At 46.5% G+C, this 23,437-nt stretch overlaps 1 protein-coding gene across 1 annotated transcript in view; it reads right to left on the bottom strand.

Moving 5' to 3' along the window:
- LOC123750374 (lysozyme c-1) overlaps positions 1 to 21,649 on the bottom strand; it is a 23,171-nt gene extending 1,522 nt beyond the window's left edge. Inside the window, exons 1-4 of the mRNA XM_069314411.1 lie at positions 21,467 to 21,649; positions 10,367 to 10,503; positions 9,938 to 10,096; positions 9,528 to 9,603 (exon numbers count right to left, since the gene is read on the bottom strand). Coding sequence (XP_069170512.1) covers positions 9,528 to 9,603; positions 9,938 to 10,096; positions 10,367 to 10,503; positions 21,467 to 21,543 — 449 coding nt within the window. The 5' untranslated portion in view covers positions 21,544 to 21,649. The remainder of the gene's footprint in view (positions 1 to 9,527; positions 9,604 to 9,937; positions 10,097 to 10,366; positions 10,504 to 21,466) is intronic.
- Between the last annotated feature and the right edge of the window lie 1,788 nt (positions 21,650 to 23,437).

Raw genomic sequence — 23,437 nt, 5'->3', positions numbered from 1 at the left:
AAATTAGTCTTCATTCAAATTGAATTCAATAGTATTCCTGTTTAAAGGATCAAGAGTATCCTAAATTGGCAGAATACTTTAGCAAGTCACCATCAGTGACGTCACTAGTGGGACTAGTCCTGGACGTGGAATGATTTGGGCGACCTTAGGTCTTGGGTCACCAAAGCCTTCCATATTTTAGTAATTCTCAAAGGTCAAATAGCCATTTTGTAATTGGAAATAGCTCTTCCCTAAGATGCCTGTGCAATTACCTTCAGTTTAAAAGAGTTCAGCCATCTGGGTCGTTCCATACACCAGAGATTAGTTGTTCAACTTAAATCCAGCTAGTAACTTAGTAAGCCAGGTGTAGGAATACCCATCTGGCTTCCGTGTTGAGCAGTTCGAGGTAGGCTCAGTGTGGACAAGGTCAATGACTCGGGAAGGTGACCCACTCTCCACCTCTCCCCAAGACCAGCACTACATCAGCTGGTCGCCATAAGAGGTATAGTTGCTATAGTTTGGTATAGGAAATTAGTTAATTTAATGATTTAAGTCAGGGAGTGTTAATGATAGGGAGTGCTTTATTTAGATTTTGTTTTAGATTTTGAATAAATTATTTAGTTAGTAAATTGCATTTTTATTATTTCCATTTCATGTTTTATTGTTCATTGTCCTTGACACGTGGTTTCCACGAGGCCGAGTTTTGGTTGGGCCGCAAAGCCTAACACAGATTAAGAGTTCAGTTATCCCTTTGTTTGTTAATATTACCCACACTTAACGTGGATTCATCCCTCCTAGTCCAACTAACTGGGGATCAAGCCCCAAGGTTTATTGAGAGCATAATCGGTCCAGACCTCGGTTATTGCTCTCAGTCTTAATGGTCTGGTGGTGGCGGCGTAAGGAGATTGTAGAGTTTGCTAGGGGTCTGGTTCCATGGCATATAGGCTGTAGAATCTTAGCCAGTCAAAACGGCTTAATACCACGAGGCGTGGGATTCGGCTAGAGTAGTAGCTCTGGGGCCCCTTTGATTGAAGAGAGAATAAATCAGAATACGGGTAGAGGTAAAGGGTGAAAAGGAGAGAGAGAGAGAACGATAACCCCCCCCCCCTGTATTACACTTGCGAGGGTTGAGCTCTGCTCTTTCGGCCTGCCCCTCAACTGTCAATCAATCAACTGTTACTACCTGCTAACTTTCGCCCCCCCCTCCCACACACAGGAAGCAGCCTGTAACAGGTGTCTAACACCCAGGTACCTATTTACTGCTAGGTAACAGGGGCATTCAGGGTGAAAGAAACTTTGCTCATTTGTTTCTTCCTGGTCCGGGAATTGAACCCGGGCCACAGAATTACGAGTCCTGCGCGCTGTCCGCTCAGCTACTAGACTTCCCTGTGAGTGTGTGTGTACTCACTAATTTGTACTCACCTATTTGTGTCTGCAGGATCGAGCATTGACTCTTGGATCCCGCCTTTCGAGCATCGGTTGTTTACAGCAATGACTCCGGTCATATTTCCCTATCGTACCTAGTTTTAAAATTATGAATAGTGTTTGCTTCCACAACCTGTTCCTGAAGTGCATTCCATTTCCCCACTACTCTCACGCTAAAAGAAAACTGCCTAACATCTCTGTGACTCATCTGAGTTTCTAGCTTCCACCCATGTCCCTTCGTTCTGTTACTATTCCATGTGAACATTTCATCTATGTTCACTGTCAATCCCCCTGAGTATTTTATATGTTCCTATCATATCCCCCCTCTCCCTTCTTTTTTCTAGTGTCGTAAGACACAGTTCCTTCAGGCGCTTCTCATACCCCATCCCTTGTAACTCTAGGACGAGTCGCGTTGCAAACTTCTGAACATTTTCCCGTTTCCTTATATGCTTCTTCAGATGGGGACTCCATGATGAGGCGGCATACTCTAAGACTGGCCTCACGTAGGCAGTGTAAAGCGCCCTGAATGCCTCCTTACTTAGGTTTCTGAATGATGTTCCAACTTTTGCCAGAGTAGAGTACACTGCTGTCGTTATCTTATTTATATGTGCCTCAGGAGATAGATTAGGTGTTACGTCCACTCCCAGGTCTTTTCTCACGTCGTCACAGGTAGGCAGTTCCCCTTCATTTTGGACTGTCCCTTTGGTCTCCTATCACCTAGTCCCATTTTCATAACTTTACATTTGCTCGTGTTGAACTCCAGTAGCCATTTCTCTGACAATCTCTGCAACCTATTCAGGTCCTCTCGGAGAATCCTGCAATTCTCATCTGTCGCAACTCTTCTCATCAACTTTGCGTCATCCGTGAACATCAGCACGTAGGACTGTAGTCCTGTAAACATGTCGTTAACATATATTAGAAATAGAATTGGTCCCAGCACCGATCCTTGAGGTACTCCACTCGTTACTGTTCACCAGACCGACTTCTCGCCCCTTACCGTAACTCTTTGGCTCCTTCCCGTTACGTAGTTCCTTATCCATGCTAGGGCCTTTCGTCCCACTCCCGCCTGCCTCTCGAGTTTGAACAGCAGTCTCTTGTGCGGTACTGTATCAAAGGCTTTTTGGCAGTACAGAAATACGCAGTCTGCCCAGCCTTCTCTGTCCTGTCTTATCATCGTTATTTTATCATAGAATTCCAAAAGATTTGTTAGGCACGATCTCCCTTTCCAGAATCCATGTTGATGTTTGTTCACAAACCCAACGTTCTCCAGGTGTGCAACTAATCGTAGCCTAATTATTCTTTCAAGTATTTTACAGGGGATGCTTGTCAGTGATACAGGTCTATAGTTAAGTGCCTCCTCCCTATCGCCTTTCTTGAAAATCGGTACAACTTTTGCCCTCTTCCAGCAATTGGGCAGTTCTCCCGATATAAGTGATTCATTAAAGATCCTTGCCAGAGGCACTCTGAGGGCCTGCGCTGCCTCTTTTAGTATCCACGGTGATACTTTGTCTTTTCCAACCGCTTTAGTTGCATCCAGTGTTGTTAACTGTTTCATTACCTCCTCTGCTGTCACCTCTATATCTGATAGTCTTTCATCTAGGGTAATCTCTTCTAACAATGGGAGCTGCTCAGGCTCGGTTGTGAACACTCCGTGGAGACTGACATTCAGTGCCTCGCCGATTTCCTTGTCACTTTCAGTATATGCCCCCTCTGTTTTCCTTAGTCTTGTCACTTGGTCGTTCACCGACATTTTTCTTCTTATAAAGAAGGAATCTTCTTGGCTGTGTAGTAATTTAGGTTGCTTTTTCGCTTTGATTGCAATATCGTTCTCATAGTTCCTTTACGATGTTCGTCTTATGTTAATGTAATCGTTCCTAGCTCTGTTGCATCTGATCCTGTTGCCCTCTGTCCTTTGTCTTCTGTATTTCCTCCACTCCCGCCTGCTGGCCATTTTTGCTTCCTGACACTGTCTATTAAACCATGGGTCATTATATTCCCTCTTATTGTTTCCCTTTACTGTTGGTATAAATCTCTCTTCGGCCTCCTGGCATTTCTGTATGACTAGGTCCATCATATCTTGGACTGTTTTTCCTCTAATTACTTCCTCCCACTGCACTTCTCCCAAATAGTCCCTTATCCTCCTTTAGTCCCCTTTTCTGTAGTCAACTCTCCTTTCCCAGACCTCTTGTCCCTTGGTCACAAGTTTGAATTCCATCATGTAGTCAAAGACCAGGACACAATGGTCACTGGCCCCTAGAGGTATTTCATGCTCCAAATTCTCGATGTCTTCTACGTTCTGGGTGAAAATCAGGTTCAATAGGCTCGGTGCATCACCTCCTCTTTCCCTTGTGTCTTCCTTCACATGTTGTGCTAGGAAATTCCTGTCTATAACATCTACTAATTTTGCTCCCCACGTTTCGTTCCCTCCATGGGGATTCCTTGATTCCCAATTTATCTCTCCATGATTTAGGTCCCCCATGACCAGCAGCTTCGCTCTCATTCTGTGAGCTAATGTTGCTGCCTTCTGCAGTTCATCTATGCATGCCCTGTTGTTGTCATCATACTCCTGCCTGGGTCTTCTACTGTTTGGTGGGGGATTGTAGATTACCAACATCGCAATCCTCCTGCAATCTGCTGTCAGAGTTCCATGTATGGAGCTTGTGCTCTCATTGGTAACTCAATTTCCCAGGTCTTCACACTTCCATTTCTGCTTTATTAGGAGTGCCACTCCCCCTCCCTGTCTCTGTGTTCTCTCTTTTCTTATCACCTGGTACCCCTCTGGAAAGATTGCATCCGAGATCATGCCATTTATTTTAGTTTCTGTGTGTGTGTGTGTGTGTGTGTGTGTGTGTGTGTGTGTGTGTGTGTGTGTGTGTGTGTGTGTGTGTGTGTGTGTGTACTCACCTATATGTACTCACCTATATGTGCTTGCAGGATCGAGCATTGACTCTTGGATCCCGCCTTTCGAGCATCGGTTGTTTACAGCAATGACTCCTGTCCCATTTCCCTATCATACCTGGTTTTAAAATTATGAATAGTATTTGCTTCCACAACCTGTTCCTGAAGTGCATTCCATTTCCCCACTACTCTCACGCTAAAAGAAAACTTCCTAACTTCCTTCCGATATATGTGTGTGTATGTGTGTGTGTGTGTGTGTGTGTGTGTGTGTATAGCAGCAGAATGTCACTTCACAATTGCATATAAAAACACAAAATACATAACACTGAACGAAATGTTGTAGAACACAACTTGCATAAATAACACTAGCCAATATTTAACCATTTGAAGCCAACTATTATCAAGCCATCCACAATGTAAACACCGGACAACAATTTCACTGATGAAACCACATCCCAAATGGGCGGAAGGACGCCACAGAGGAAATGGGACACCCATAGCTTACAACAGCATGAAAACCCCCATCCCACCCTGATGCCCATCCCTCCCCATCACCACTACTCCGCCACATTAAACTAGCCATTATGTACCCATTGTCAGGTCACCAGGTACAGCACTGCACTTCAGCGTTACAGACACTCAACTACACTGAAATCATCATATATGTCCTTCACAGCCCTCAATACTACAACACAAAACTTGTGTTGTAGTAATACCACACAATATACCTGAACAAGAGGTATACCACACAACACCTGAACAACACCACCAATACCCCACAACACTACAACAAAACAAACGCACATCACAACACCATATAATCAAACCACAACTATCTGGACTCTGATTAAAAATATCTATTCTAAAATATCTAAAAATATTCTAAGCCAACACATTAAGGGACCGACAAGAATGAGAGGGGAAGATGATCCAGCCTTGCTTGATCTGATATTTACCCTAAATGAGTCGGATATAAGGGAAGTCAAGATGGAAGCACCCTTGGGAATGAGTCATCACAGTGCAACGAGCTTTGAGAACGAGTATGTTAGTGTGAGAAGAGAAGCTGAGGAAAAGTATTGATAAAATGACATATATATGATATATATTCATATTATATATTTCATATATCATATGAAAATTGTATATATATATATATATATATATATATATATTAATATATATATATATATATATATATATATATATATATATATATATATATATATATATATATATATATATATATATATATGTGTGTGTGTGTGTGTGTGTGTGTGTGTGTGTATGAACTCACCTAATTGTGCTTGCGGGAGTTGAGCTTTGGCTCTTTGGTCCCGCCTCTCAACTGGTGTACAGAATCCTGAGCCTACTGGGCTCCAGTACTGACATTAAGGACTATCTTACAGGTAACTATCCATAGTCTCTGTACCTAAAGCCTATTAACTCCACTGACGTCAATGAGATAATCCTTTCCCTTAAAACCAAGTCTGGTGCCCTTGAGGAGATACCAACTTTAATTTACAAAAAAGCCTCCAGATCTTTAGCCCCTGCTATTGCTTTGCTCTTCAACAAGTCACTTGAACTCCAAACCTTTCCAGATATTCTAAAAAAAGCGAGAGTAACGCCTGTCCACAAATGTGGTGACCCCACAGATGTTAACAACTACAGACCTATATCAATCCTGCCAAACTTGTCAAAAATTTTTGAAAAACTTATATACAAGCAGCTTTACTCATATCTAGCCAAACTCAATATACTTAGCCCTTGCCAATATGGCTTCAGACCCAAAAAAAGCACTAACGATGCACTTATTAGTATGCTTAACTCGATTCATACAGCTCTTGATAAAAAGGAGTTCCCTGTTGGGTTATTTGTGGACCTGCGTAAAGCTTTTGATACTGTCAACCACCATAACCTTCTTCTTAAATTACATCATTATGGAGTCAGAGGACACTCCCTACAATACCTCGAGTCCTACCTTACTGACAGGCTCCAATATGTTTCTGTGAATAATACAATTTCTCCCACCCTACCCATCAACATTGGTGTTCCTCAGGGCAGCATACTTGGCCCTCTCCTCTTTCTCATCTACATTAATGACCTTCCAAATGCCTCCCAACACCTCAAACCAATTCTATTTGCTGACGACACAACCTTCATTTACTCCAGTCCTGACCCTCTTGCTCTAAATGCCACAGTAAATACTGAGCTAAATAAAGTCCATCTTTGGCTAACTGCCAACAAACTCACCCTTAACATTGACAAAACCTTCTATATTCTGTTTGGCAATAAATCCTCTAGTCTTATAAATCTCAAAATAAACAATACCCAAATTTGTAACAAATTAGATGGCAAATTCCTTGGCATTCTCATTGACCACAAGCTGAATTTCCAGGGACACATTCTAAATATATCAAAAAAAGTTTCAAAAACTGTGGGCATTCTTTCTAAGATCAGATATTATGTACCACGCCCTGCCCTGGTGACTCTCTATTACTCCCTTATCTATCCTTATCTCAACTATGGTATTTGTGCTTGGGGTTCTACTACCCAAAATCACTTACGTCCTCTAATTACCCAACACAAAACCGCTATTAGAACAATATCCAACTCTGGCCCCAGACATCACTCGGTACCCCTACTCAAATCTCTTAATATGTTAGATATTAAGTCACTGCACATTCTCTCATGTGTATTATACATATATAAAACGCTAAACTATAATGCCAATCCTGATCTTAAAAGCTTCATAGAAGGTTGTAACAGAACCCATGAGCACCACACCAGAAATAAATACAGTTTTGATATTCCTAGAGTACGTCTTAATCAAACTAGAAATGCTCTACAAATCAAGGGGCCCAGAATGTGGAATGACCTTCCCAACCATGTTAAAGACTGTACCTCTCTCAACCAGTTTAAGATAAAAACTAAACACTACCTAATAAATTCCCTGTAATCTACCTCACTCCTCTATTGTCAACCCATGTCTGTTATTTTCTTTTTTTTTTTTTTTTTTTTTTAATCAACACTGTTTGTCAACCTATTGTATTTGTGCTGCTTTTTCAGTCATGTTCCCCCTTTTTTTTATCTTTATTTGTATTTGTTCTCAACACCTTTTATTCTTTATGCTCAATTAGTATTAAGTTCTAGATATTAATGTTTTTCTTGCCCGAAACGCATTGCGTAATAGTGGCTTTAGGCATTGTATGTACTAGCTCTATCTATATATCAATCCATTAATGTAACATCACTTGTATGTATATACCTTACCTGAATAAACATCTGAATCTGAATCTGAATCTGAATCTATCATATCTACATTTGAAACTGTGTATGGAGTCAGCTTCCACCACATCACTTCCTAGTGCATTCCATTTATTGACTACTTTGACACTGAAAAAATTCTTTCTAACGTCTCTGTGGCTCATCTGGGTACTAAGTTTCCACCTGTGTCCCCTTGTTCGTGTCCAACCCGTGCTGAAGAGTTTGTCTTTGTCCACCCTCTCAATTCCCCCTGAGAATTTTGTAGGTGGTTATCATGTCTCCCCTTACTCTTCTGTTTTCCAGGGATGTGAGGTTCAGCTCTTTTAGCCTTTCCTCGTAGCTCATTCCTCTCGGTTCCGGGACGAGCCTGGTGGCATACCGCTGAATCTTCTCTAACTTTGTCTTGTGATTAACTAGGTATGGACTCCAGGTTGGGGCTGCATACTCCAGGATTGGTCTTACATAAGTGATATACAGGGTCCTGAACGATTCCTTAGACATGTTTCTAAAGGCAGTTCTTATGTTGGCCAGTCTAGCATATGCCGCTCATGATATTCTTTTGATGTGGGCCTCTGGGGACAGGTTCGGTGTGATATCAACTCCCAGATCATTCTCTATTTGACTCTAGCAGGATTTCACCTTCCAGATGATACCTTGTGTTCAGCCTCCTGCTCCCTTCGCCTAATTTCATTACCTTACACTTTCCTGAATTGAACTTTAGCAGCCATTTTTTAGACTATTTCTCCAGTTTGTCCAGGTCATCCTGTAGTCTCTGTCTATCTTCATCCGTCTTGATTCTTCTCATAATTTTTGCATCATCAACAAACATTGAGAGGAACGAGTCTATACCCTCCGGAAGATTGTTTACATATATTAGAAACAGGATGGGGCCAAGTACTGAGCCCTGTGGGACTCCGCTGGTGACATCTCGCCACTCTGATGTCTCCCCCCTCACCGTTACTCGCTGTTTCCTGTTTCTTAAGTACTCCCTTATCCACTGGAGCACCTTCCCTTTTACTCCTGCCTGTTGCCCGAACCTTTTTTAACAGCCTTTTATGGGGTACGGTTTCAAAGGCTTTCTGGCAGTCCAGGAAAATGCAGTTGGCCCACCCTTCTCTTTCTGCCTAGTGTGTGTGTGTGTGTGTGTGCGTGTGCGTGTGCGTGTGCGTGTGCGTGTGCGTGTGCGTGTGCGTGTGTGTGTGTGTGTGTGTGTGTGTGTGTGTGTGTGTGTGCGTGTGCGTGCGTGCGTGCGTGTGCGTGTGCGTGTGTGTGTGTGTGTGTGTGTGTGTGTGTGTGTGTGTACAAGGACCTCCTGCGAGACAAGTAAGCTGGGCAGAATACTTGAAGTTCGGTGAGATCACAATGAACAAAATCTGCGCCTCAAGAAGCCAGAACAACGGGACCAGCCCAACACTGACATCCACCACCAGCCGGCATGGGTGATGTACTCAGCCACACATCCACCACCAGCCGGCATGGGTGATGTACTCAGCCACACATCCACCACCAGCCGGCATGGGTGATGTACTCAGCCACACATCCACCACCAGCCGGCATGGGTGATGTACTCAGCCACACATCCACCACCAGCCGGCATGGGTGATGTACTCAGCCACACATCCACTACCAGCCGGCATGGGTGATGTACTCAGCCACACATCCACCACCAGCCGGCATGGGTGATGTACTCAGCCACACATCCACCACCAGCCGGCATGGGTGATGTACTCAGCCACACATCCACCACCAGTCGGCATGGGTGATGTACTCAGCCACACATCCACCACAACAACACAACCGTTACAGACCCAAAGTGGACCAGCCACTATTTTACAACCCACAGAATATCTATCCTCATCTTTTATTTCTAAATTCCATCACTCTCTCCCCAATCCTTACCGAATCCTTGAGTGACCAAGGTTATAAAAGTGATGAAGTGATCACAAACACTGTCTACTCACCAGGCTTTGAATCCCTGCCGATTGTAGATTGTTTTAGCGCACGCAACGTCATCACCAATGTTGCTGTTCAGGAGGTCTGAAACACACACATACAAGGTCATTAACTAGGTCAAATACCAGGTTACCTCTCAGTGATATAAGGTCACCTGTCAGTCCTACAAATTCATCTGCCAGTCATAATGGTTGTCTGTAAGTCATTCACAGTCTCAGTCTCTTAGTTTCTCTCTCTCTCTCTCTCTTCTCTCTCTCTCTTCTCTCTCTCTCGCGGTCTCTCTCTCTCTCGCGGTCTCTCTCTCTCTCTCTGTCTCTCTCTCTCTCTCTCTCTCTCTCTCTCTCTCTCTCTCTCTCTCTCTCTCTCTCTCTCTCTCTCTCTCTCTCTCTCTCTCTCTCTCTCTCTCCCTCTCCCTTACTTGAACACTGGAGCTTGCAGTAATTGGAGGTAGTTTTAATCCCACCAATACACCAGTACATGTCGTTGATCTGGAAGATGCCGTAGTCTTTACTTCCGTTGGTGTTCTTGTTCGAAGCGGCCGTGTTGAAGCCTGACTCGTACTGCGCGATACACACAACTGTTGTGGTTGGCACCGTGGGTGAGTAAGGAGTTCGGTAGTGTGGTGATTGAGGCGAATTAATCCCAATCAATAAATCAATTATACATGCTAAATTCAATGTTAGCTGATGCCTTAACTTACTATAAGAAATATATTGACTTTGTATACTTCAATCCCTACACAATCTTTACATATTTTTATTTACGAAGATTGTATTCCTAATTCTGACAGAGTGTTCACTAACATATTTCATGAGAGACAAGGTGGACAAAGCCGCTGGATACATACAGTTCTTGACAAGGGTGCGGGACATGTGGTACGTATTGGTCAGCACTTTGGCAAGTTCACACTTTGTGTACACCTTTCCCGAGGACGTCCCCACCAGGGCGGCCACCACCACCAGCGTCACACACGACCACATCATCCTAGGGAAGGGAGACAGTGTATATATATGTGTGTGTGTGTGTGTGTGTGAGAGAGACAGAGAGAGAGAGAGAGAGAGAGAGAGAGAGAGAGAGAGAGAGAGAGAGAGAGAGAGAGAGAGAGAGAGAGAGAGAGAGAGAGAGAGAGAGAGAGAGAGAGAGACAATGAGAGAAGTCTACATTGAGATTACTCTCTGCTCCATTGAGAAGAGTAGTCCTCAATAAAGCAGAATCCGAAAGCAACTCAACTGGTGCCATCGTTCCACAAGATAGTGTCTTTGGCACTCTGCTACCTTACCTTGAGGCTACCTTGAGGTGCTTCCGGGGCTTAGTGTCCCCGCGGCCCGGTCGTCGACCAGGCCTCCTGGTTGCTGGACTGATCAACCAGGCTGTTAGACGCGGCTGCTCGCAGCCTGACGTATGAGTCACAGCCTGGTTGATCAGGTATCCTTTGGAGGTGCTTATCCAGTTCTCTCTTGAACACTGTGAGGGGTTTGCCAGTTATGCCCCTTATGTGTAGTGGAAGCGTGTTGAACAGTCTCGGGCCTCTGATGTTGATAGAGTTCTCTCTCAGAGTACCTGTTGCACCTCTGCTTTTCAACGGGGGTATTCTGCACATCCTGCCATGTCTTCTGGTCTCATGTGGTGTTATTTCTGTGTGCAGGTTTGGGACCAGCCCCTCAATTATTTTCCACGTGTAAATTATTATGTATCTCTCCCGCCTGCGCTCAAGGGAGTACAGATTTAGGCTCTTTAGTCGGTCCCAGTAATTTAGATGTTTTACTGAGTGGATTCTAGCAGTAAAGGATCTCTGCACGCTCTCTAGGTCAGCAATTTCTCCAGCTTTGAAAGGGGCTGTCATTGTGCAGCAGTACTCCACTCTAGTGAGCACAAGCGTTTTGAAAAGTATCATCATCGGTATAGCATCTCTAGTGTGAAAAGTTCTTGTTATCCAACCTGTCGTTTTTCTTGCAGTTGTGACGGCTACTTTATTGTGTTCTTTAAAGGTAAGGTCTTCCGACATGAGTACACCCAGGTCCTTTACATTGCCTTTTCGTTCTATGTTATGATTTGCCTGCGTTTTGTACGTGGTTTCTGTTTTTATATTTTCAATTTTTCCGTAGCGCATGAGCTGAAACTTATCCTCGTTGAATACCATATTATTTTCTGTAGCCCATAGAAAGACCTGATCTACATCTGATTGGAGGTTTGCCGTGTCCTCTATGTTGCCAACTCTCATGAAAATCCTAGTGTCATCTGCAAAGGATGATACAGTGCTATAGGTTGTGTTCTGGTCTATGTCCGATATGAGGATGAGAAAAAGTACTGGAGCAAGCACAGTACCCTGGGGGACTGAGCTCTTCACGGTTGATGGGCTGGATTTTATTTTGTTGACTATTACACATTGGGTTCTGTCAGTCAGGAAATTGTAGATCCATCTGCCTATTTTCCCGGTAATTCCTTTTGAACGCATTTTATGTGCAATAACACCATGGTCACATTTATCAAAAGCTTTTGCGAAATCTGTGTAAATTACATCAGCGTTTTGTTTGTCTTCCATAGCATCTAATGCCATATCATAGTGGTCCAGCAACTGCGACAGGCAAGAGCGCCCTGTTCTGAAACCATGTTGTCCGGGGTTATGGAGATGCTGTGATTCCATGTATTTTGTGATCTTACTTCTTAGCACTCTCTCAAAAATTTTTATGATGTGCGATGTTAGTGCTATCGGTCTGTAATTTTTTGCCTCTGCCTTATTTCCTCCTTTATGGAGTGGTGCTATCTCTGCTGTTTTTAGTATGTCAGGGATAACGCCAGTATCTAGGCTTTGTCTCCACAGAATGTGAAGGGCCTGCGATAGTGGTTTTTTACAGTTCTTGATGAATATGGAGTTCCAAGAATCCGGGCCTGGTGCAGAGTGCATAGGCATACTGTTTATGGTTTCTTCAAAATCTAGTGGGGATAGGGCGACGTCTGATATATGATTTGATGTTGGTATCATATCCATGAAAAATTCATTTGGGTTATCAATCTTTAGTGCATTTAATGGCTCACTGAAAACAGAGTCGTACTGCTTCCTCAGTAACTCGCTCATTTCTTTGTTGTCATCTGTGAAAGTTCCATCTCCCTTTCGCAGGGGCCCGATACTAGATGTGGTTTTTGATCTTGAATTTGCATAGGAGAAAAAATATTTCGGATTTCTCTCTATTTCACTGATGGCCTTTTGCTCTCTTTGCCTCTCCTGGGTTTTGTATGATTCTTGTAGCTTGAGTTCAATTGTTTCTATTTCTCTACCTAACCTTCTTCGCCGTTCTTGAGATAGGGTGCGACTCTCAAGTTGTTCCGCGATTCGTTTTCTTCGCCTATATAGGGAACGACGTTCCCGTTCCAATCTGCATCTCTTTCTCTTTTTTCTTAGGGGTATGCGGTTTGAACATATTTCTAGTGCTACTGAGCTTATTTTTTCCAGGCACTGGTTCAGGTTTGCATTTCCTAGCTGTTCTTCCCAGTTTATTTCTGTGAAGTCCTGGTTTATTTGCTCCCAGTTTATCCGTTTATTATTGAAGTTGAATTTGCTGAAATCTCCTCCACCGGGAATCTGGACTGGTTTTGAAGGTCCATTCCCCATGGTTGTCAGAACTTCAATTAAGTTGTGATCTGAGTAACAGGTATTTGTAATCATTATGTTCCCGATCAACTCATCATTATTAGTGAAAATGAGGTCCAGCGTGTTCTCCTTCCTAGTTGGTTCTACTATTTGCTGGTTTAAGGCAAACCTATCGCACATCCGTAGCAGGTCATTTGCATGTGCCTGCTCATTTAGGCTACTTCCTGGTATTCTTTCTGATATTACTGTATTTGCTGTGGAATGTCTGTTTAAAAAAAATCTACTTCATCTCATTCCTGAATCTCAAACCTATGCTGATGACTGCACTCTGACATGAATATATGGAAAAGGAGAAATGCTAACTGCTACAAGACTCATCAATCATCAATTTTCATCAATTTCTGGCTGGGGTGGGAGTTGGCAGTTCACATTTGCGGCTGAGAAAACACAGGATAGCTAGACTACACACTGCAAATCAGATAAATATTCAAAATAGTGGAAAAAAACTAGAGTTCAGAGATGAAACTGACATATTGGGAATAAAGTTTGACAATGAAGAGCCACGTGTTTAACCTAGCCAAAAAGGCAGTCAGGAAACTTACAGCTCTACGGCGCATCTCACACCACCTTGACAACAGGGGCTGCAAAACCTTATATGAAGCACAAGTTCGCTCTCATTTAGGGTAAGCAGCCCTCTTCTGGATTGCCTGCCCTCCAACACTCATCAGAATTTTGGACAAAGTGGAGAGCTGTGCATGAAGGCTGATCTCTAGACTTGATCAAGGCTGGTGGGAATGGTCTGAACACCGTCACGACGTTGGTGGTCTTACTGTTATGTTCAAGGCTATAGCAGTTCTCAAAGTTCCATTCCTGGCCAAAGATCGTGAACTACCACCATATTTGGCACCCGTAGCACTATCATCTCAACCTTCAACAGTCTCATGCTGAAGCTCTCTTTCTCGAGAACATCACACCATCAGCGATTACCCATTCCTAGGATGACTCGAATTTGGAACTTGTTCTATCTGGAGGCTTATTAAGGCCCCATAAAGCTCTAACCAAACAGCAAGGCTACTTAAGTCCTATAGGACTTAAGTTGCCTTGCTGTTTGAACAAGTTCGAACAAGTTTTAACACCTCCTAATGTCACGTGGGGGTGGGCGGTCCGGGGCTCTGCTAACACTCGGCTGCTAGGGGCTCAAAGGCCCAAATACTCAGCCCCTCCGACTCTCTGGATTCACCGGAGTCTCCTTGGTCACACAAGATGGGACCAACAACGCCCACCTCCGCAGGTCTTTGCTTCCACCACAAAGGGGTGCCACTGATTCACCCTGGAAGCCCTTCAGTCAAACACGGGGAAACTGCTGTTAACAGTTCCGGCCTAGACCCGTGGGGGAGTGAAGGAAGACTCAGGCTTACCTATAACCATAACCTCCCTGAGTCTTGCCTGCCAGACAAAAAAAGGTTGCAGGAACTCCTTTCCCGCCTGTCTTCTCTATCTTCCTCTTAGCAAGGTCGCCAGCTGGGTTATTATATCTGCACCCCAGCAATGCAGTTCAGTGGGTGTATCATATATTGTTTGTAGCCAGAAATGTATGCTCATAGAGAATTATCATAAATGGAGGCACACTCAAACACAGTAATAAAATGTGTGGATTTACTGACGCAAATTACATGAACACACACACACAATCACAAGTAATACATGAATATGGGAATATGGATAATAAGTCTGGAGATCGTCAGCCTCTTCTTCCACGACCTCCAATACTCCTTCAAATGGGCAGGAAGACCGGAGTCTCACACTCTCACAGGAGGGCCTCTTCACCACGTCGGCACCTCTTCTTCCCTGTCCTGCCATCCATACACACTGTCCTCTCTGACAGTCCTGGACACAAGCTGCCTTGCAGCCTACTCTACTATTAAAGTAATAAAGTCTTGCTGCCACATACACGAGTAAATATTGTGGCCTAACTAGCCTACTCATACAAGGGGTAATGGGAGGGAAAATGATCTACCTTACACTCCTGGCTCACGACGCCTGTCCCTCGATGGTGTGAGGGTCCCACGCTTCCTTGGGTCGATCCTCGACGATCCAGGGCGTTCCACAGGTCCTCAGGTGTCGTGAAGCCTTCGCGTCGTCGCCGTTCCAATCCCTGAGATTCAGCTGCCCCAATCCTGGTTCATCGATGGGCGCTGAGCTAATCACTATTTTTCCCCACACTCGCCTCTCCCACAGGGCGTCGCTCCTTGTCCTAGGCACGGTGTCGTCCTTCCAAGATTCTCAGTGGATGTGACCCCAGTCACAGCTAGCTTGCTCGCCCACCTTCCAGACCTCAACGTCCAGCCAGCGGCGCCGCCCAGCGTCGTCGCCGACTATTTTCCAAGTTTGGGCACTTCTCTGCTCACTGAACTTGGTTCCTCTTTTGCTTCCCAGAAGCGCAGGGTCTCCAATAACGGTGGTAGGCTGCGCAGGCCAGCTCAATCCACTGAACAAGGCTTGCAGAGCCTCCAATCCCTGAGAGCAGACCGAGGCGCGTCCTGTCGCTTCCACGGTCAGTACAACTCTGACGTTGGCGCCGCCCGGGGCACTCGGTGACGTCATGGCGGGCCCTGATTTGTCGCCCGCGACCTACGTCGACCAATCCGCGATCGACTAATGTCCCTTCCAAAAGGTCACATCTGCCGTAGGGGATACTGTTTCATTTTATAACAGGGCGCCAATTTTCCTTTATTTACAACTTATAATATAACTTCCATGCCTTAACTGGCAGCCGGTCTGGTCGCCACATATATCATTAGACTCCCTGAACCTCAGAGAATCAGTAGGGAGAGCTGATATGACTCTTTAAGCCGGCAAACGAAAGAAATAGGAGAGGGCACCGTAACATACCCCTCCCCTTAAAATAAGAGTCATATCGGAAGAGCAGCACTCAAGAGGGCAATCTATACTCTTGCTCCCTCCGTTCCTGAAGTGTCACTCCTCCAGTTGGCGATGTGGCTCGTTCCACCTTGCCAGTCACTTGTCTCATTATATCTCCACCTCGCATAGGAACGGGTGTGATGGGCGTTCCCTGAACACCTACAAGAAATCCCCTCTCCGTGGCTACGAGTGTACTCCCACGGCTCGTTACCACTGTAAGATTCAGTGCATGCAGCGCCTCCACCGCGTCGTGCACTCCGAGATCGTCTTGCATTTCCATTGCGTCCTACAGGTACTCCATGTTTCCTCTCATGATCTCCTCTTCGCCAATCTTCTCTCTTCTCGGTTCCTCTTCTCCCGTAGGTGCGTTGTCTCCTCACAGTGGCACTTGTAACCTGTACTCCATCCAGCAGCTCCCTCTCTTCCACACTAGGCTTTTGCGATGGCCCAATGCCCCTCTGGTTAGGCTGGCGCCTACCCTGGGTGTACCTATTCCCTGCTTTCTTCGTATTGCCTTTCCTATACCACTCGCTCCTTCGTTCCCGACGAACATCTTCACTCCTCCATGAGATTTTCTTCCCTGCAGACGTCTTCTTCGGTTCGTGGTTGGGCTCTTCCACCTCCCTGTGGCTCACCTCACCACGGTGAGGTGAGGTGAGCCACAGGGTGGGCGGTCCGGGGCTCTGCTAACACTCGGCTGCTAGGGGCTCAAAGGGCCCAAATACTCAGCCCCTCCGACTCCCTGGATTCACCGGAGTCTCCTTGGTCACACAAGATAGGACCAACAATGCCCACCTCCGCAGGTCTTTGCTTCCACCACAAAGGGGTGCCACTGATTCACCCTGGAAGCCCTTCAGTCAACCACGGGGAAACTGCTGTTAACAGTTCCGGCCTAGACCCGTGGGGGAGTGAAGGAAGACTCAGGCTTACCTATAACCATAACCTCCCTGAGTCTTGCCTGCCAGACAAAAAAAGGTTGCAGGAACTCCTTTCCCGCCTGTCTTCTCTATCTTCCTCTTAGCAAGGTCGCCAGCTGGGTTATTATATCTGCACCCCAGCAATGCAGTTCAGTGGGTGTATCATATATCGTTTGTAGCCAGAAATGTATGCTCATAGAGAAAATCACAAATGGAGGCACACTCAAACACAGTAATAAAATGTGTGGATTTACTGACGCAAATTACATGAACACACACACACAATCACAAGTAATACATGAATATGGGAATATGGATAATAAGTCTGGAGATCGTCAGCCTCTTCTTCCACGACCTCCAAAACTCCTTCAAATGGGCAGGAAGACCGGAGTCTCACACTCTCACAGGAGGGCCTCTTCACCACGTCGGCACCTCTTCTTCACTGTCCTGCCATCCACACACACTGTCCTCCCTGACAGTCCTGGACACAAGCTGCCTTGCAGCCTACTCTACTATTAAAGTAATAAAGTCTTGCTGCCACATACACGAGTAAATATTGTGGCCTAACTAGCCTACTCATACAAGGGGTAATGGGAGGGAAAATGATCTACCTTACACTCCTGGCTCACGACGCCTGTCCCTCGATGGTGTGAGGGTCCCACGCTTCCTTGGGTCGATCCTCGACGATCCAGGGCGTTCCACAGGTCCTCAGGTGTCGTGAAGCCTTCGCGTCGTCGCCGTTCCAATCCCTGAGATTCAGCTGCCCCAATCCTGGTTCATCGATGGGCGCTGAGCTAATCACTATTTTTCCCCACACTCGCCTCTCCCACAGGGCGTCGCTCCTTGTCCTAGGCACGGTGTCGTCCTTCCAAGATTCTCAGTGGATGTGACCCCAGTCACAGCTAGCTTGCTCGCCCACCTTCCAGACCTCAACGTCCAGCCAGCGGCGCCGCCCAGCGTCGTCGCCGACTATTTTCCAAGTTTGGGCACTTCTCTGCTCACTGAACTTGGTTCCTCTTTTGCTTCCCAGAAGCGCAGGGTCTCCAATAACGGTGGTAGGCTGCGCAGGCCAGCTCAATCCACTGAACAAGGCTTGCAGAGCCTCCAATCCCTGAGAGCAGACCGAGGCGCGTCCTGTCGCTTCCACGGTCAGTACAACTCTGACGTTGGCGCCGCCCGGGGCACTCGGTGACGTCATGGCGGGCCCTGATTTGTCGCCCGCGACCTACGTCGACCAATCCGCGATCGACTAATGTCCCTTCCAAAAGGTCACATCTGCCGTAGGGGATACTGTTTCATTTTATAACAGGGCGCCAATTTTCCTTTATTTACAACTTATAATATAACTTCCATGCCTTAACTGGCAGCCGGTCTGGTCGCCACATATATCATTAGACTCCCTGAACCTCAGAGAATCAGTAGGGAGAGCTGATATGACTCTTTAAGCCGGCAAACGAAAGAAATAGGAGAGGGCACCGTAACATACCCCTCCCCTTAAAATAAGAGTCATATCGGAAGAGCAGCACTCAAGAGGGCAATCTATACTCTTGCTCCCTCCGTTCCTGAAGTGTCACTCCTCCAGTTGGCGATGTGGCTCGTTCCACCTTGCCAGTCACTTGTCTCATTATATCTCCACCTCGCATAGGAACGGGTGTGATGGGCGTTCCCTGAACACCTACAAGAAATCCCCTCTCCGTGGCTACGAGTGTACTCCCACGGCTCGTTACCACTGTAAGATTCAGTGCATGCAGCGCCTCCACCGCGTCGTGCACTCCGAGATCGTCTTGCATTTCCATTGCGTCCTACAGGTACTCCATGTTTCCTCTCATGATCTCCTCTTCGCCAATCTTCTCTCTTCTCGGTTCCTCTTCTCCCGTAGGTGCGTTGTCTCCTCACAGTGGCACTTGTAACCTGTACTCCATCCAGCAGCTCCCTCTCTTCCACACTAGGCTTTTGCGATGGCCCAATGCCCCTCTGGTTAGGCTGGCGCCTACCCTGGGTGTACCTATTCCCTGCTTTCTTCGTATTGCCTTTCCTATACCACTCGCTCCTTCGTTCCCGACGAACATCTTCACTCCTCCATGAGATTTTCTTCCCTGCAGACGTCTTCTTCGGTTCGTGGTTGGGCTCTTCCACCTCCCTGTGGCTCACCTCACCACGGTGAGGTGAGGTGAGCCACAGGGTGGGCGGTCCGGGGCTCTGCTAACACTCGGCTGCTAGGGGCTCAAAGGGCCCAAATACTCAGCCCCTCCGACTCCCTGGATTCACCGGAGTCTCCTTGGTCACACAAGATAGGACCAACAATGCCCACCTCCGCAGGTCTTTGCTTCCACCACAAAGGGGTGCCACTGATTCACCCTGGAAGCCCTTCAGTCAACCACGGGGAAACTGCTGTTAACAGTTCCGGCCTAGACCCGTGGGGGAGTGAAGGAAGACTCAGGCTTACCTATAACCATAACCTCCCTGAGTCTTGCCTGCCAGACAAAAAAAGGTTGCAGGAACTCCTTTCCCGCCTGTCTTCTCTATCTTCCTCTTAGCAAGGTCGCCAGCTGGGTTATTATATCTGCACCCCAGCAATGCAGTTCAGTGGGTGTATCATATATCGTTTGTAGCCAGAAATGTATGCTCATAGAGAAAATCACAAATGGAGGCACACTCAAACACAGTAATAAAATGTGTGGATTTACTGACGCAAATTACATGAACACACACACACAATCACAAGTAATACATGAATATGGGAATATGGATAATAAGTCTGGAGATCGTCAGCCTCTTCTTCCACGACCTCCAAAACTCCTTCAAATGGGCAGGAAGACCGGAGTCTCACACTCTCACAGGAGGGCCTCTTCACCACGTCGGCACCTCTTCTTCACTGTCCTGCCATCCACACACACTGTCCTCCCTGACAGTCCTGGACACAAGCTGCCTTGCAGCCTACTCTACTATTAAAGTAATAAAGTCTTGCTGCCACATACACGAGTAAATATTGTGGCCTAACTAGCCTACTCATACAAGGGGTAATGGGAGGGAAAATGATCTACCTTACACTCCTGGCTCACGACGCCTGTCCCTCGATGGTGTGAGGGTCCCACGCTTCCTTGGGTCGATCCTCGACGATCCAGGGCGTTCCACAGGTCCTCAGGTGTCGTGAAGCCTTCGCGTCGTCGCCGTTCCAATCCCTGAGATTCAGCTGCCCCAATCCTGGTTCATCGATGGGCGCTGAGCTAATCACTATTTTTCCCCACACTCGCCTCTCCCACAGGGCGTCGCTCCTTGTCCTAGGCACGGTGTCGTCCTTCCAAGATTCTCAGTGGATGTGACCCCAGTCACAGCTAGCTTGCTCGCCCACCTTCCAGACCTCAACGTCCAGCCAGCGGCGCCGCCCAGCGTCGTCGCCGACTATTTTCCAAGTTTGGGCACTTCTCTGCTCACTGAACTTGGTTCCTCTTTTGCTTCCCAGAAGCGCAGGGTCTCCAATAACGGTGGTAGGCTGCGCAGGCCAGCTCAATCCACTGAACAAGGCTTGCAGAGCCTCCAATCCCTGAGAGCAGACCGAGGCGCGTCCTGTCGCTTCCACGGTCAGTACAACTCTGACGTTGGCGCCGCCCGGGGCACTCGGTGACGTCATGGCGGGCCCTGATTTGTCGCCCGCGACCTACGTCGACCAATCCGCGATCGACTAATGTCCCTTCCAAAAGGTCACATCTGCCGTAGGGGATACTGTTTCATTTTATAACAGGGCGCCAATTTTCCTTTATTTACAACTTATAATATAACTTCCATGCCTTAACTGGCAGCCGGTCTGGTCGCCACATATATCATTAGACTCCCTGAACCTCAGAGAATCAGTAGGGAGAGCTGATATGACTCTTTAAGCCGGCAAACGAAAGAAATAGGAGAGGGCACCGTAACACTAACCAGTTATAACAACCAATATAGCAAGTTGTAACAACGTTCAAATACGTCATAAACACGTTAAGCCAAGATGTAACAACTTTTTTACAAGTTGTAACAAGTGGAAAATAGAGACAGTTTTGGTCTGTGTTTGCAGGGATGAACCTTTGGATGGTTATTAAGATCACACAATAGCTAACTGACCAACCAACACGTATACTTTACACCAATCAACCTCTGGAAAGTTATTAAGTCAACCACGACAGCTTACTGACCAACCAGCAAGTATACTTAAATCCTGAACATAGTCCAGGACTAAAGTAAACATCGTGTATGTTGAGAAGTGGGGTACACTTTTCAGTGAATATATCGTGGAGTTTTGATATCATAGTGCTGACGCTCACAGATATCAATCCCAGCGGATTAATTCCGTGCCATTGTATGCTGACTTTATTGGCTTAAATATACCTAATTAATGCAATAATTACTAAAGCTTAAATGTTCAACAATGGCAGAGTAGTTTCGACAACGTTAAATGATGAACTCAACACACCCAGAGTAAATCATTAACAATTAACACAATCCCATAGTAACTACTGAACAATGTAGTAACATGACTAACCTCATCTCTGACCAACGGGAGCGACACGTCCACACGCCTCGGAGCCTCCAGGCCGACTGTCCTGAGCCTGGCTCCATGCTGACATATATACCCGCGCTCACCTAATGCGTCATATTTTCAGAGGAAGCCATCAAGCAACTTTGCATCACATAAGTGGAGGTTCAAGTCTCAGGCACGACTCTTGGGATTTCCAAGTATTTTAAAATGCAACCTGGAGACTGTTATGGTATATATCTATAATGCTAGAGAGAATGTCTCTGTCTGTTTTTCTCTGTCCAAAGTTGAAGGCCAGACGCTCGGGATTACACTTGCCCAAATTTAGAGTGGGAATGGTCTGGGGTACGGAATTATTATAAGCTGAACAAATCCACAAGGGTGACGAGGATTCGAACCTACGTCCGGGAGCATCCCAGACACTGCTTTAATCGACTGAGCTACGACAGGGTAAAAGAGTTGAAACCGAAGTTCTACTGAACTGACTGGATCCCGCAGCCTCTTCGAGGCCGAAAGAGAGTACCCCGAGTCACAGTGTGATTTCCGAGCAGAGAGGTCGACCACTGACATGGTGTTCTCCCTGAGACAGCTTTAAGAAAAGTACAGGGAGCAGAGAAAAGCCTTGTTCATTGCTTTCATTGACCTTACAAAGGCCTTCGACCTCGTGAGCAGGGACGGACTCTTCAATATCTTGGCCAAAATTGGCTGTCCACCCATCCTACTCAGCATGATTCAATCGTTCCACAAGGACATGAAGGGGACAGTCGTGTACGACGGCTCAACTTCTGAACCATTCAACATCAACAGTGGTGTTAAACAGGGGTACGTTCTTGTTCCAACTCTGTTCGGCATCTTCTTCGCGATGCTCGTCAAGCATGCCTTTGGAACAACCACAGAAGGCATCTATCTCCGTACAAGATATAATGGAAAGCTCTATAATCTATCCAGACTCCGAGTAAAGACAAAAGTACAGATGCAAATCCTCAGAGAGTTCCTCTTCGCCGACGACGCAGCAATCACCACACACACAGCACAAGGCCTGCAGCAGCTACTCAACCGCTTTGCCGCAGCCTGTTCCGCATTCGGCCTGACAATCAGCCTGAAGAAGACACAGGTGATAGAACAAGACGCCAATGAGCTACCCTGTATAAATATAGCAGACTATGTGCTGGAGGCAGTTCACGAGTTTGTGTACCTGGGCTCCACAATCTCAGACGCCCTTTCCCTGGACACGGAGCTCAACAGGCGTATCGAAAAGGCTAAAACAACACTGGCCAGGCTCACAAAGCGCGTTTGGGAAAATACCAAACTGACAGTGCACACCAAGGCACAAGTCTACATGGCATGTGTGGTGAGTACACCTCTACGGCTCTGAATCCTGGACCCTGCGCTCTCGCCAGGAGAGACGGCTCAATACCTTTCACATGCGGAACCTGAGACGCATCCTTGACACCACGTGGAAAGACCACGTCACCAACAACACAGTACTCGAGAGAACAGGAGTCCCTTCAATGTTCACTCTCCTGAAACAGAGACGCATGCGATGGCTGGGACATGTCACACGCATGGTCGATGGCCGCATACCGAAGGACCTCTTGTATGGAGAGCTGGTATCAGGAAGGAGACCCACCGGAAGACCTCAGCTGCGTTTCAAAGACGCCTGCAAACGCGACCTCAAGCAGATGAACATCGACATCAACACCTGGGAGGTAGCAGCTGCGGACAGATCTGCCTGGAGATGTAAAGTGCAGAAGGGACTCCAGCAATTCGAGGATGAACTGAAGAGGCAGGCGGAGGATAATAGACTTCAGAGGAGGTCTCGACCACTGTCAGACGCACCTGCTTCGGCGTTTATCTGCGCTCGCTGCAGTCGGGACTGTCATTCTCGGGTTGGCGTTCACAGCCACAGCAGGCGCTGCATCCAACTACACTACAACAACTAGACACCCAGGGCACAACTCCATAACCCCACGGGAT

This window comes from Procambarus clarkii, chromosome 79 (genome assembly GCF_040958095.1).
Source record: "Procambarus clarkii isolate CNS0578487 chromosome 79, FALCON_Pclarkii_2.0, whole genome shotgun sequence".
Taxonomy (NCBI): domain Eukaryota; kingdom Metazoa; phylum Arthropoda; class Malacostraca; order Decapoda; family Cambaridae; genus Procambarus; species Procambarus clarkii.
This window is presented reverse-complemented; position numbering and strand designations above follow the sequence as displayed.